Raw genomic sequence first — 14,598 nt, forward strand, 5'->3', positions numbered from 1 at the left:
ACTATTGATCCCTGTTTACTAGTATTGTTGTCTGTTTCCCCCTTCTAGATTGTGAGCCCGTTGTTGGGTAGGGATTTTCTCTCTCTGTTGCCGAATTGTACTTTCCAAGCACTTAGTACAGTGCTCTGCACACAGTATGTGCTCAGGAAATACCATTGAATGAATGAATGGTCCTGTGCTCTTTCCAGAAGGCCAAGCTGCTTCTCTCATTAAATAAATAATCTTGATTTGGGCAGAACTACCCATCCAATCTTCTGGAAAAGATAGATTTCCAAAGATATTCTAATGGCAGGTAAAGTTTGTTGGTTTTGGATAATCCAATTTTCCAGTTGTATTGTCTTCATAATGACGTGCAGCATTCGATCGACTAAGAATAGCTGATTTCCTACAATTGAATGTGCAAAGGCTCCAGAGCAGGACTGCAGCTGTTTGGGGGTTTGTTTGTTTCTCTGTGTGTGTGTGTATGCTTTTAATCCTGATTTGGAAAAATCCATCCAACTTCTCGGTAACTTCAGTCGCTTCCACCACTGTTGTCATCCTGTGAACAATTGAGAACAAAGTCCCCAACAGCAGTGTGGGGAAGGAAAGACCACTTTTCGGCTGGCCTGGGTAGAGGAAGAAATCCCTCTTTCTCCCATTTGTTTTGGTACTGGTCACATTTCACTGAGACTCTGGCAGCTCTGGACTGTGAGATCCTCATGGGTGGGGAACATGACCATCAACTCTACCGGATATTCTCCCAAGTACCATGTAATAATAATGATAATAATAATTATTGTGATATTTGTAAAGCGAGTACTATGTGCAGAGTACTGTTCTAAGTGCTGGGGTAGATACAGGGTAATCAGATTGTCCCACGTGGGGCTCACATTTTTTAATCCTCATTTTTACAGATGAGGTAACTGAGGCCCAGAGAAGTTAAGTGATTTGCCCAAGGTCACACAGCAGATAAGTAGCGGAGTCGGGATTAGAACCCACGACCTCTGACTCCCAAGCCCGTGCTCTTTCCACTAAGCCACACTGCTTCTCACATACCATGCGTGGTCCTGGGAAGAGCTCAATAAATGCCTTTGGATTTGAGGAACCTAATCTAACCAATTTTCTTTTTTCCATGACATTCAACAAATGTCCTACAATCCACCTCATACACCCAGATCCACAGATAAATCTATAAAAACACCTGGCCTGTTGTATGGCATAATTTGGGGGCATAGAATTAGGAGGAGATGAGATTTAAATATTTGATCTTTTTTTTTTGTAGCACCATTACCTAAATAGTGAAATCAAAGCGTACTCTAATGTACAGCTATAATTTTTGTCATTTTCATCGCAGATCGAAAATTGGTTTGTGTGCAGTATGTGGATTTTTTTTAACCTACTTTGAGTGGGAATTTTTCTGACAGTATTTGTTTTTCAGTTACATTTGTTTGCCCTTCTTACCCTGAGTGCATGAACTGGGCACGTAGGAAGGAATTCTCCTTTACAAGCTAAGCGCCGTTCATTCCATTCCAATCAAAACACGTTCGTTGAGTCACCGTAATTAATGAATAGCTCAACTCTTAATAAGAGTTTACTCTCGGGATGGACTTCATCAGCTCAAGACAGGTAAAATCTTTGGTTCAGCCATCACACATTTCCTCACACATCAGCTTCAGGTTATGTACACTGCTGTGTACTCAACGGTCATATTCAGGGCTCTCTCCCTCCTCCTCCCCAACCCTTGTGACATTTCCCTTTTTACTAAATTAAGAGAAAAGCAGCTTAGTTCAACAGAGATCCTCAACAGAAAATGAGGCCCATCAATATTAAGCACACACACACACACAAAAAGAAAAGTAAGGTAAAATTAATTTTTAGGTCTTCTGCGTTTTTTCCAGATCCTCTGCCTAATTGGCTTTAGGCTCAATGTGAGCTCTTTTAGGCTTATTTTCATAGCTGTGACACTTGTTAATATTCTGAAATGATCCCGTGTCACGTGACTAATTGCCTTTTGAACCGTGGAAGTGAACTTATGAAACAACAGGGAGAATGAAGTTTTAAACTTGTGACACACAGGTTGTGACTTCTTGCCAAAAAAACAGTTCAATGTTTACCTAAGAGAAGGTTGACTTTTGTACATTGTTTAATGCCATAAATAAACCCTTCCTTAAGCTGAGTAATTGTAAAACCCTTTTTATTCATTTGTGGGTAGGTTATCCAACTAGTAGAGTAACAGATATAATAGAAATAGCGGTGGGACGTCAATCAGCGGTATTTATTGAGCACTTACTATGTGCAGAGTGCTGCATTAAGCTCAGCAGAATTAGCAGACACATACCCTGCCTACAATGAGCTGACAGTCTGGAGATTTCTCCCAGGTCAATTGTGTTATTTTAACACTTGATTCTACAGTGACCGACCTATTAAAACCATCTTTAAAAGCCCCTTTTAAGGCGGCTCATTTTGTTCCATGTTTTAAATAAAGGCCAGATCCTCTGCAGAGGTCAATCAATCAGTGTGGCATTTATTGAACACTTACTGTTTACTGAGGTGATCTCAGTGTTGATTTGACTGTTGAATTAGCTTTCCTCCTCTTCCCCGCCTGTTTCATCTTTCTGGCAGGCTATTTTACCCAGGACATTCGGCCAGATTATATGCTACTCTTCAACTATAAAACTGAGGGGTGAAAGGCCCAGCATCATCATCTCTGGGAGGGATTGCATCTGTTCTATTGCTATATTTGACTCTCCCAAGCATTTAGGACAGTGTCCCGCACAAAGTAACCACTCAATGCATACTATTGACTAGCAACCAGAACTTTAGCCCAGTGGTTGGACCCAGAGCTAGAATGACCTTCCCCTCCGTTGCAGTTTCTCCTGGATGGTCCCCAAAGTCAGGAATCTGGGCCCACGCAGGCGCTGAGGGCCGGCTGATGGAGCATTTGTGAGACTGGAGGATTTGACCTGTTATCCTGCTCGCTGCTTTGTGGAGCAACTTTTTTTAAAATGGTATTTATTAAGTGCTCAGTATTTGCCAGACACCATAGTAAGCGCTGTGGTAGACACAAGCGTTTCAGGATAGACACAGCCTTACAGTCTTAATCTCCATTTTACAGATGAGGTAACTGAGGCACAGAGAAGTGAAGCGGTTTGCCCAAGGTCAAACGGCAGACAAGTGGCAGAGTGGGATTAGAACCCAGGTCCACTGACTCCTTCGCCCACGCTCTACCCCCTAGGCTGCACTGCTTCTCTGACCTTCTGCTTTTCCCGCTCCAGCTCATCAGCAGCTTTTATTTTACTCTTCCTATGCTAACTAGGCTCACTTCTGACTTCTTCCCAATATCAACACATCCCCCCTAGACTGAAAAATCAATTTAAAGGATTAAATTAGCATCACCTCATAATGGCTGGCTGAAGGTGAGTTCCCAGGACCTGTTTCTTCAGAGAAACCACATCTGACCCAATGAGGAATACCAACTATGTTTAAAATAACTACTGAATTCTGTCCTGAATGGCATTTCCTTGGACACAAAATAGAAAAATTTAAAGCCAATATGGATTTTAATTAATGTATCTCCTCCAAGAGGCCTTCCCTGTTGAAGCCCTTATTTCCTCTTCTCCCACTTCTTTCTTTATCAACCTTGCACGTGAATTTGCTCCCTTTATTCTCCGTGCCCCAGCCACATAGTATTTTGGTACATCTCTGTAATTTATATATACTAATGTCTGTCTCCTCCTCTAAACTGTAAACTCATTTTGGACAGGGAACAAATCTACCAACTCTGTTATATCGTACTCTCCCAAGCGCTTAGTACAGCATTCTGTACACAGTAAGTGCTCAATAAATACAATTGATCAATCTGGGCCAGCATTTGAAAGCCCACAGAGCATACTCCAAGTCAGTTTGTTATTTTCACTTTCAATATTACAGATTTTTAATGAACTACTAGAAACAAGCCATCTGTTTTCTCAGAAAGAAAACCTCTAGTAAAAAGCTCATCAATGCATTGAATGAAGTAATTTAAGGCATAGATTGTTGTTCACTTCCAGGCCTTTGTACAACCTGTAATTTTGCTTTTATTTAGTTGGCTGGTTTTTAGCACGAGATGGGATTTTAAGAACTGTCCATTTCAGAATTAACGTGAGGTTGAGCAGGCAGCTTCTCCAAAGCCCGGGCAAGAGTCCGCAACATATCGACAAGAGATATGTTAGTTTTTGTCCAGCCTGAAGGCAGACACTTAATAATAATAATAATAATGTTGGTATTTGTTAAGCGCTTACTATGTGCCGAGCACTGTTCTAAGCGCTGGGGTAGACATACTGGAATCAGGTTGTCCCATGTGGGGCTCACAGTCTTCATCCCCATTTTACAGATGAGGGAACTGAGGCACAGAGAAGTTAAGTGACTTGCCCACAGTCACACAGCCGACAAGTGGCAGAGCTGGGATTCGAACTCATGAGCCCTGACTCCAAAGCCCACGCTCTTTCCACTGAGCCACGCTGCTTCTCCTGCCCGTTGGTCAGCTAGAAATGTGTTTGGAAAGAAAAGGTGAAAACTCTCATCTGTGTCATTTGGAGCTCTGGACCCTTTCCGCTTTCTCTTTGAATTTTAAATGTCTTTCTCCCCTCCAACCCCTGAAAATTATAATGTAATAATAATTGTGGTATTTGTTAAGCACTTACTACGTGCCAACCATTGTACTGAGTGGCGGGGTGGATATAAGCAAATCGGTTTGGACACAGTCCCTGTCCCACATGGGGCTTCCCGGTTTTAATCCCCATTTTACAGATGAGGCAAATAAGGCACAGAGAAGTTGAGTGGCTTGCCCACAATCACACAGCAGGCAAGTGGCAGACAGGATTAAAACTCAGAACCTTCTGACTCCCAGGCCCATGCTCTATCCACTAGGCAACGGAAGCGTTGTTAATTATGTATGGAGTGTAGTGACAGGTGCCTGGGTGGTTTTTGTTGTTGTTGTTTTTAAGCCCTGGAGCACATTTTTTTCCGTTTAGCCCAGTGTTTCCAGGCAGATTTATACTCTTTGAGAACACTGTATATGGTTTATGACACTGATAAATTACAACTGTAAATTATAATCTCTCCAACATTCCAGAAAAACTAGTAATTAGTATGATTGTAAATTGGCACATATGCTTCATCCAAAAGAGAATCCTTTTTACCTGCTTGCTTTTTAAGGCTTATTTCATTGCTCACTTTATAATGGGCACAGTGTTTTAATGGGCAGTGGAACATCAAGCTTTTTAGCTCTTTTATTGAAGGTCTGGGGAACTTAACTTTCACAGGCATTTTATTTTTTGTTGTGGGGTTAGCTTGTGAATTCAGGAAATTATTTGCATAAAGAAACATACGGTTATTGAAAGGATGTGATGTAAATACATGACACAGACCCAAAGAGCTTCACTTCCTAATTCAATCAATCCACTGACTTTATTGACCAGCTACTGTATGAGGACTATTGTACGAAATGTTTGAGGAGAGTAAAATAATCCCATGGGTCCACCTTCACAGAATCGCTAAAATCCGCCCTTTGTTATCCATCCAAATTGCTACCATACTAATGCGATCACCCAACCTTTTCCACCTGGATTACTGCATCAGCCTCCTTGCTGAGCTCCCAGCCTCCTGTCTCTCCTCTCTCCGGTCCGTACTTCACTCTGCTGCCCAGATCATTTTTCTACACATGATCAGGACATGTCGCCTTGCTCCTCAAAATACCCCAGTGGTTGCCCATCCACCTCTGCATCAAACAAGAACTCCTCACCATTGGCTTGAAAGCACTCCACCACCGTGTCCCCTCCTACCTCACCTCATTATTCTCCTTTTGCACACACTTGGCTCCTCTAATGCCAACTTTCTCACTCTGCCTCCATCTCACCTGTCTCACCCACATCCTAGCCCACGTCCTGCCTCAGGCCTGAAATGCCCTCCCTCCTAAAATGCGACAGTTACTATTCCCCCCTTCCAAGCCTTACTGAGGATGCGTCTCCTCCAAGAGGTCTTCCCTGATAAAGCCCACCTATCCTCTTCTCCCACTCCCTTCTGCGTCACCCGGACTTCCTCCCTTGGTTCTTCCCCTCTCCCAGCCCCACAACCCTTATATAAGCAGCGTGGTTTAGAGGAAAGAGCACGGGCTTGGGAGTCAGAGGTCATGGGTTCTAATCCTGGCTCTGCCACTTGTCAATTGTGTGACTTTGGGCAAGTCACTTAACTTCTCTGTGCCTCCGTGACCTCATCTGTAAAATGGGGATTGAGACTGTGAGCCCCGTGTGGGACAACTTGATCACCTTAAACGCCCCCAAGCACTTAGAAGAGTGCTTTGCACATAGTAAGCGCTTAATAAATACCATCATCCTATCTGTAATTTATTTATTTGTATTTCTGTTTCACCACCTCTAGACTATAAGCTCATTGTGGGCAGGGAATGTCACTGTTTATTGTTGTATCGTACTCTCCCAAGTGCTTAGTACAGTGCTCTGCACACAGTAAGCACTCAATAAATACAGTTAAATGAGTGAATAAAATAGAAGTCATGATCCCTGCCCTCAAGGAACTTTCAGTCTAATGGAGTGACAGATATACAATTTATTTGCAGATCAGAGGAGAAAAGCAGCATGCCTTAGTGAAAAGAGCTCGGGCTTGGGAGTTAGAATATGTGGGTTCTAATTCTGGCTCTGCCACTTGTCTGCTTTGTGACCTTGGGCAAGTCATTAACTTCTCCGTGCCTCAGTTACCTCATCTATAAAATGGGGATTAAGATTGTGGACCCCACGTGGGACAACCTGATTACCTTGTAACTATACCCCAGCGCTTAGAACAGTACTTGGCACATAGTAAGCGCATAACAAATACCATAATTATTTTTATTATGCTTAAACTGGAGAGAAAATAAGTTGGTACGTACAGAAGTTTTATGTGTAAATGCCTAAATACTGAGGTGGCATAAAAATGGTGAAGTGTTAATTGGGGAAAAGAATAATGTCTCTCTTCCCTTGCCTCTAGACCGCAAGCTCATTGCAGGCAGAGAATGTGTCTGTTTATTGTTCATTCATTCATTCTTGCATTGTGCTCTCTCAAGTGCTTAGTACAGTGCTCTGCACACAGTAAGTGCTCAATAAATACGACTGAATGTATGAGTGAGTAATCAATTTGGGGGAAAGCCTCCTGGAGGAGGTAGTATTTCAGGCAGACTGTAGAGATGGAGGGGGAGCTATGGTCTGGCTAATTTAAAGAGGTGTCAGGGATTTTAGGTGAAGAAAAAAAGTATTTCCTATAGGAGAGTGTTTTTGATGTCTTGGTGCTAATTTGGCTAGTTTTGAAATGGATATTTTTCCTGGTTACTGTATCCTATAACTGTAGCCTATAACAAGTGTTCTGATTATTATGGTATTTGTTAAGCGCATACTATGTGCCAAGCACTGTTCTAAGCGCTGGGGTAGATACAGGGTAATCAAGTTGTCCCACGGGGGGTCACAGTTTAATCCCCATTTTACAGCTGAGGTAACTGAGGCACAGAGACGTTGAGTGGCTTGCCCAAGGTCACACAGCAGACAAGTGGCGGAGCTGGGATTAGGACCCATGGAAACAATGGAAACTGCCCTCTCTCTCTAAGCTCACCATTGATTTCCTTCTTGCCAGATTTGATGGTCTCTACTCCATCCTAATCCTCTTCAACCTCTCAGCTGCCTTCGACGCTGTGGGCCATCCCCTTCCCCTGGAAACATTCCCCAACCTTGGCTTCCCTGACACAGTCCTCTCTTGGTTCTCCTCCTCTCTCTGAGCACTTATTCTCAGTCTCTTTCACAGGCTCCTCTGCCTCCCACCCTTTAGATTGCTATTCTCTGAAGGTTCAGTTCTGTGTGCCCTTCTATTTTCCATCTACACCACTCCCTTGGAGAACTCATTCGCTCCCAAGGCTTCAACTACCATCCCTGCATGGACAATTCCCAAATCTACATCTCCAGTCCTGATCTCGCCCTTTCTCGGCAGGCTCATATTTCTTCCTGCCTTCAGGACATCTCTACTTGGATGTTTCACCGGTACCTCAAACGTAACATGGCCAAAACAGAACTCCTCATATTCCCACCCAGACCCTGTACTCCTCTGATCTTCCCATCACCAGAGACAGAACCATCATCCTCCATCTCACAAGCCCGTAACCTTGGCGGTGTGTTTGACTCATCTCTCTCATCCAACCTACCTATTCAGTGTCAGCAAGTCCTACTGGTTCAACCTTCATAACATTGCTAAAATCTGCCCTTTATTCTCCATCCAAACTGTTACTATGCTGATTCAAGCCCTTACCCTGTTTTGCCTTGACTACTGCATGAACCTCCTCTCTGACCTCCCTGCCTTCTGTCTCTTCCCCCTCCAGTCCATAATTCACTCTGCTGCCCAGATCATTTTTCTAAAAAAACATTCTGTCCACATCACCCCACATCTCCCCACTCCTCAAGAACCTCCATTGGTCCCCCTGTACTTCCACGGCAAACAGAAACTCCTTACCGTCGGCTTCACAGCACATAATAGCTCTCCCCCCCCGCTTTACCTCTCTGATTTTCTACTTCAACCCTTCAATCTACTTCAGTATTGGCCTCCGCTAATGCCAACCTAGTCACCGGACCACGATCTCGTCTATCTCACCACTGACCCCTCGCCCACGTCCTTCCTGTGGCCTGGATCTTCTTCTCCCTTCATCTCCGACAGACCACCACTCTCCGTACCCCCAAAATCTTATTAAAATCACATCTCCTCCAAGAGGCCTTCCACAACTAAGCCTTCATTTTCCCTACTCCTTCTTTCACTCCAACATCGCCTATGCACTTGGATCTGTACCCTTGAAGTACTTGATATTCACCCCACCCTCAGCCCCTCCGAGCTTATGTACATATCCGTAATTCATAATTCAAAATAATGCCTGTCTCCTCCTGTAGATTGTAAGCTCTTAGCGAGTAGGGAGCAGGTCTACCAACTCTGTATTTAATCAATCCATATTTATTGAGTGCTTACTATGTGCAGAGCACTTTACTAAGCACTCGAGAGAGTACAATACAACAGAATTTGCAGACACGTTCCCTGCCCATAACAAGCTGACAGTCTAGAGAGGGAGCCAGAAATTAATATGAATACATAGGTAATTTATAATATAATTTAAAGATGATGAGGTTGGCAAATGCGGTGGGGTTGCACGGCCTAGTGGTTAAAACACAGGCCTGCGAGTCAGAAGGTCATGGGTTCTAATCCCGGCTCCGCCACTTATCTGCTGTGTGACCTTGGGCAAGTCACTTCTCTTCTCTGTGCCACAGTTCCCTCATCTGGGATTAAGACTGTGAGCCCTAGGTGGAAAAGAAACTGTGTCCAACCCCATTATCTTGTACCTACCTCAGCGCTTAGAACAGTGCCTGGCATAAAGTAAGCGCTTAACAGATACCGTTATTATTATTACATTATGTCCAAAGGTCACAGATCAAAGTGCAAAGACAAAGCAGAAGGGAGAGGAAGCTGGGGAAAAGAGGGCTTAATTGGGGAAGGTCTCTTAGAAAAGACATGACCTCAATAATGCAGTAAACATGACCTTAATAATGCAATAATAATGTATTGTACTCTCCCAAGTGTTTAGTACAGTGCTGTACACACAAGTAACTTTGTGACCTTGGGCAAGACACTTAGCTTCTGAGTCTCATCTGTAAAATGAAGATGTGTTTTCTGTTCTCCCTCCTATTTAGACTGTGACTCCCATATGGATTATATCTACCCCAGCACTTAATAGAGTATTTGTTGCATAGTAAGTCTTAACAGCCGCAATTGTGAATATTATTATAATGAAGCAGTAAATGAGGAATTTTAGGTCCTAGATTCAGCTTCTGGTTGTTATAGTCCCACCTTGCATCTTGTAAATAGAACTCTCTCAATCTCTTTCAAAATCATTGCGAGAAATTATTAATAAAGGGCAACACTGTTAGACCGAGAGAACTAGATTCTACCTAATAACCTGAATTCAAATGTTGCTAAATTGGCAGTGGCCATAAAACTTGGAGACTTCAACCATAAAAGTACTTATTAAATGCTTAAGTGTAGTAATAAATACAATGAAATGAGAAGTGAGCTTTTATTCCCTACTTATTAGAACAGCAGTTTTGAAGCCAAAGCATCTTTAATAGGTTTCAAAATGGTAATTCAAATTTGAAGTTGTGAAACCATGGGTCAGTAAATCCACCATGTAATAGCTAAATTAACTGAAGGTTGTTTTTTTTTCCATAAAAACATATCTTTCAGAAAGCCAACAAGATTGTCTGCATCGCGTGGTTCACGAGCGTTTGGGAGAGTTGCTTCGCGTCTTGAAGGCGATAATAAACAAACATCAGACTCTCAACTCAGTTGCTATTCTTAGTGCTGCTGGAGTGGTAATCGCAAAAGTGAAAGGTAAGTGGAACATGGGATTTAGGAAGCCTGCGACTGTCTTTATTAAATGATTTAAGTTCTCTGAGTATGCTAAGTACCAAATCCCTCCTTGTACCCAAAGCTATTGCAGACGCTGGACCGTAGTAAGCGATCTTTTATAAGGGAAACTGATCCAAGCACGATCAATATTGTGAATGTCCGTTTATTTGCATTCCATTCCTTTTTCTGTAATTAAGCTCTGTGGCTCTCCTTTTCTTTTTTTTTTTTTATAGTTTTTGTTAAGCTCGTACTATATGTTAAACACTCTACTAAGTGCTGGGGTCGATACAATGTAATCAGGTTGGACACTGTCCCTGTCTTCACCCCCGTTTTACAGATGAGGGTAACTGAGGCCCAGAGAAGTGAAGTGACTTACCCAAGGTCACACAGCAGACAAGTGGCAGAGCCAGAATTGGAACCCAGGTCCTCTGACTTCCAGGTCCATGCTCTATCCACTAGACCATGCTGCTTCTCTTTTCAATGGGCAATAAGATATGCCTACTTTACTGATGTGGAGAGGACAGTCAACATAGGAAATTAAAGCCTACATCACAGCCACACACCTGGTTGCGGAGGGAGAAAGTGATGCCACTTAATCCGGGAAGCATCTTTTCCCTTCTGGAGACATTATGGGGCCATTGGCTGGAGGTAGTGATTGCCGGGACATGGGAAAACATTAGACCGTCAAATAAACTTAACCATCGTGTGCTGGAGCAATCACACCCTTTACCTTTATCTGCCACCCATGAGGATGTTCTTAAGATAATCAGCACATATGGGGAAAATCAGACTCCTTAAAATTTGAAAATCTCTCCATGCGGTGGTTGGAAAATATAGCATCTCTTTAGAAGAGAAACCACGTGGCTTAGTAGAAAGAGTATGTGATGAGGAGCCAGAAGACTTTGAACAAGTCACTTACCTTGCCTGGGCTTCAGTTTCCTCATGTGTAAAATGGGAAATAAAATGTGCATTTTCCCTACTATTCATAGGCCGTGAGCCCAGTGCGATCAGGGAGTCGGAAGACCTCGGACAAGTCACTTACCTTGCCTGGACTTCAGTTTCCTCGTGTATAAAATGGGAAATGAAATGTCCATTTTACTTACTATTCATAGTATTCATATTCACAGTCCTTGATACATAGTAAGTGTTTAACAAGAACTTATATCATCATCATCATCATCAAGTTAGCTATTGATTGGTTAGATTCCCCAGGAAGATCTTTTACTACAAATACCCATTGTTGCTTTATGTAGGGTAATTTGCAATTGTTCAATTCTTTTGCATTAAGCAAGAAGAAGTTTAAAAATAATTCCAAGGTCATGCTGTGTCCGGTCGCTTGATTTCGTTTTTTTTTTCCAGAAGATCAGAATGAATGCTTACAAGCATTCAGGTAAAAGAGTTTCCATTTAGCATACTTGACGTGTGAAAGGCTAGTTGGGAAATGACCAAAGACATTTACATTTCTTGAGTTTCTAATGGTATAGATTGCTGGGCCAAAGAGTTTTCATCCATGCTTTTAGCTTTCTTCACATGATCATTGAATTATTAATATTTTTCTTAAAAGTCAGTGTTTAACAGGAAACTATTTTCTATGATGTTTTAAGGTGTGTATCCATCGGCTTTCAATGCAGTGATATATTTTGGGAGATGCGTTCACTTCAGGACCAGATCCAAAATTGTCAACACAATTATTTTTCTGAAATATATAGTTGTCCTTTATATTCCCAAGCACTTAGTACAGTGTCCTGCACCCAGTAAATGCGCAGTAAACAACATTAATTAATTGATTATTCAAAGAAGACAGCAGGGATGGTGAATTTTTTTATGGTATTTTTTTTAAGCACTTATTATGCGTGCCCTTCTCGAAATTCACCTATTAGTGTGTATGATTGAAAAGACTGATATAATAATAATGGTATTTAGGCATTTACTGTGTGCCAAGCACTGTTCTAAGCACTGAGGTAGATATAAGTTAATCAGGTTGGACACAGTCCCTGTCCCACAGGGAGCTCAGTCTTAATCACAGAGAAGCAGCTTGGCTCAGTGAAAAGAGCATGGCCTTGGGAGTCAGAGGTCACGGGTTCTAATTCTGGCTCCATCACTTGTCTGCTGTGTAACTTTGGGCAACTCACCTAACTTCTCTGTGCCTCAGTTACCTCATTTGAAAATGAAGATTAGGACTGCGGGCCCCATGTGGGACAACCTGAATTACCTTCTATCCCCCCCCACCAGCGCTTAGAACAGTGTTTGGCACATAAGTAAGCACTTAACAAATACCCGTCATTATTATTATTATTATTTTATGATGAGGTAAGTGAGGCTCAGTGAGTGACTTGCCCGAGGTCACCGAACAAGACAAGTGGTGGAGCCGGGATTAGAACCCAGGTCCTTCTGATTCCCCAGCCCGTGCTCTAGCCACTAGGCCATGCTGTTTCCCATAGTCCTAACTGCGTTGTCTTTTTAGTGTTGGCAAGTTCTCTTTTTTTTTCTTCTGAATCTTTGGCTCAAGAAGAGCTGCTCCTTTCTGGATTGCAGTACGCCATGTTGCCTTCTCCTCAGCAACTGACTCCCAGTGTTTAGCTGGAATACAGCATTTCCCCAAGTAACGTAGCCTAGCGTGAAGAGCACAAGAAATCAGAGGACCTGAGTTATAATCACAGCCCTACCACTTATCTTCTGGGTGTGACCTTGGGCAAGTCCCTCGACTGCTCTGTGCCTGTTTTCTCATCCTTAAAATGGGGATGCACTCTCTATCCCACGCACTTAGACAATGAGCCCCTTGTGGGGCAGGGACCGAGTCCGCTCACCCTGTTGTAATAATTATAATTCAAAATTGCGGTATTCATTTATTTAGTTGTATTTAGTAAGCGCTTATTGAGTGCAGATCACTGTACTAATCGCTTGGAAAGTACAATTCAGCAATAAAGAGACAATCCCTTCCCACACCAGGCTTACAGTCCAGAAGAATAATTATGGTATTTGTTAAGCGCTTACTATGTGCCAAGCACTGTTCTAAGCGCTGGAGTAGATACAAGGTAATGAGGTTGTCCCACTTGGGGCTCACAATCTTAACCCTATTTTACAAATAAGGTAACTGAAGCACAGAGAAGTTAAGTGGCTTGCCCAAGGTCACTCAACAGATAGCGTGGCTCAGTGGAAAGAGCATGGGCTTTGGAGTCAGAGGTCTCTGACCTCCCTTCCTCCTCTCTCGCCCCGTTCCAGTCTATTCTTCACTCCGCTGCCCGGCTCATCTTCCTGCAGAAACGATCTGGGCATGTCACTCCCCTTCTTAAACAACTCCAGTGGTTGCCTATCGACCTCCACTCCAAACAAAAACTCCTCACTCTAGGCTTCGAGGCTCTCCATCACCTTGCCCCTTCCTACCTCTCCTCCCTTCTCTCTTTCTACCGCCCACCCCGCACGCTCCGCTCCTCCGCCGCCCACCTCCTCACCGTCCCTCGGTCTCGCCTATCCCGCCGTCGACCCCCGGGTCACGTCCTCCCGCGGTCCCGGAACGCCCTCCCTCCTCACCTCCGCCAAACTGATTCTCTTTCCCTCTTCAAAACCCTACTTAAAACTCACCTCCTCCAAGAGGCGTTCCCAGACTGAGCTCCTCTTCTCCCTCTACTCCCTCTGCCATCCCCCCTTTACCTCTCCGCAGCTTAACCCTCTTTTTCCCCTTTTCCCTCTGCTCCTCCACCTCTCCCTTCCCATCCCCACAGCACTGTACTCGTCCGCTCAACTGTATATATTTTCGTTACCCTATTTATTTTGTTAATGAATTGTACATCGCCTCGATTCTATTTAGTCGCCATTGTTTTTACGAGACGTTCTTCCCCTCGACTCTATTTATTGCCATCGTTCTCGTCTGTCCGTCTCCCCCGATTAGACCGTAAGCCCGTCAAACGGCAGGGACTTTCTCTATCTGTTGCCGACTTGTTCATCCCAAGCGCTTAGTACAGTGCTCTGCACATAGTAAGCGCTCAATAAATACTATTGAATGAATGAATGAATGAATCCTGGCTCTGCCACTTGTCAGCTGTGTGACTTTGGGCAAGTCACTTAACTTCTTGGTGCCTCAGTTACCTCATCTGTAAAATGGGGATGAAGACTGTGAGCCCCACGTGGGACAACCTGTTTCCCCTGTTTCTACCCCAGCGC

At 43.4% G+C, this 14,598-nt stretch overlaps 1 protein-coding gene across 2 annotated transcripts in view; it reads left to right on the forward strand.

The window, feature by feature from the left end:
• Positions 1-14,598, forward strand: part of ARHGAP29 (Rho GTPase activating protein 29) — a 107,870-nt gene that overhangs the window by 53,314 nt on the left and 39,958 nt on the right. For both annotated transcript variants that reach the window (XM_007667459.3, XM_007667460.3), the window contains exon 3: positions 10,273-10,419. In XM_007667459.3, the coding sequence (XP_007665649.1) occupies positions 10,273-10,419 (147 nt within the window). The remainder of the gene's footprint in view (positions 1-10,272; positions 10,420-14,598) is intronic.

This window comes from Ornithorhynchus anatinus, chromosome 4 (genome assembly GCF_004115215.2).
Source record: "Ornithorhynchus anatinus isolate Pmale09 chromosome 4, mOrnAna1.pri.v4, whole genome shotgun sequence".
NCBI classification, from domain to species: domain Eukaryota; kingdom Metazoa; phylum Chordata; class Mammalia; order Monotremata; family Ornithorhynchidae; genus Ornithorhynchus; species Ornithorhynchus anatinus.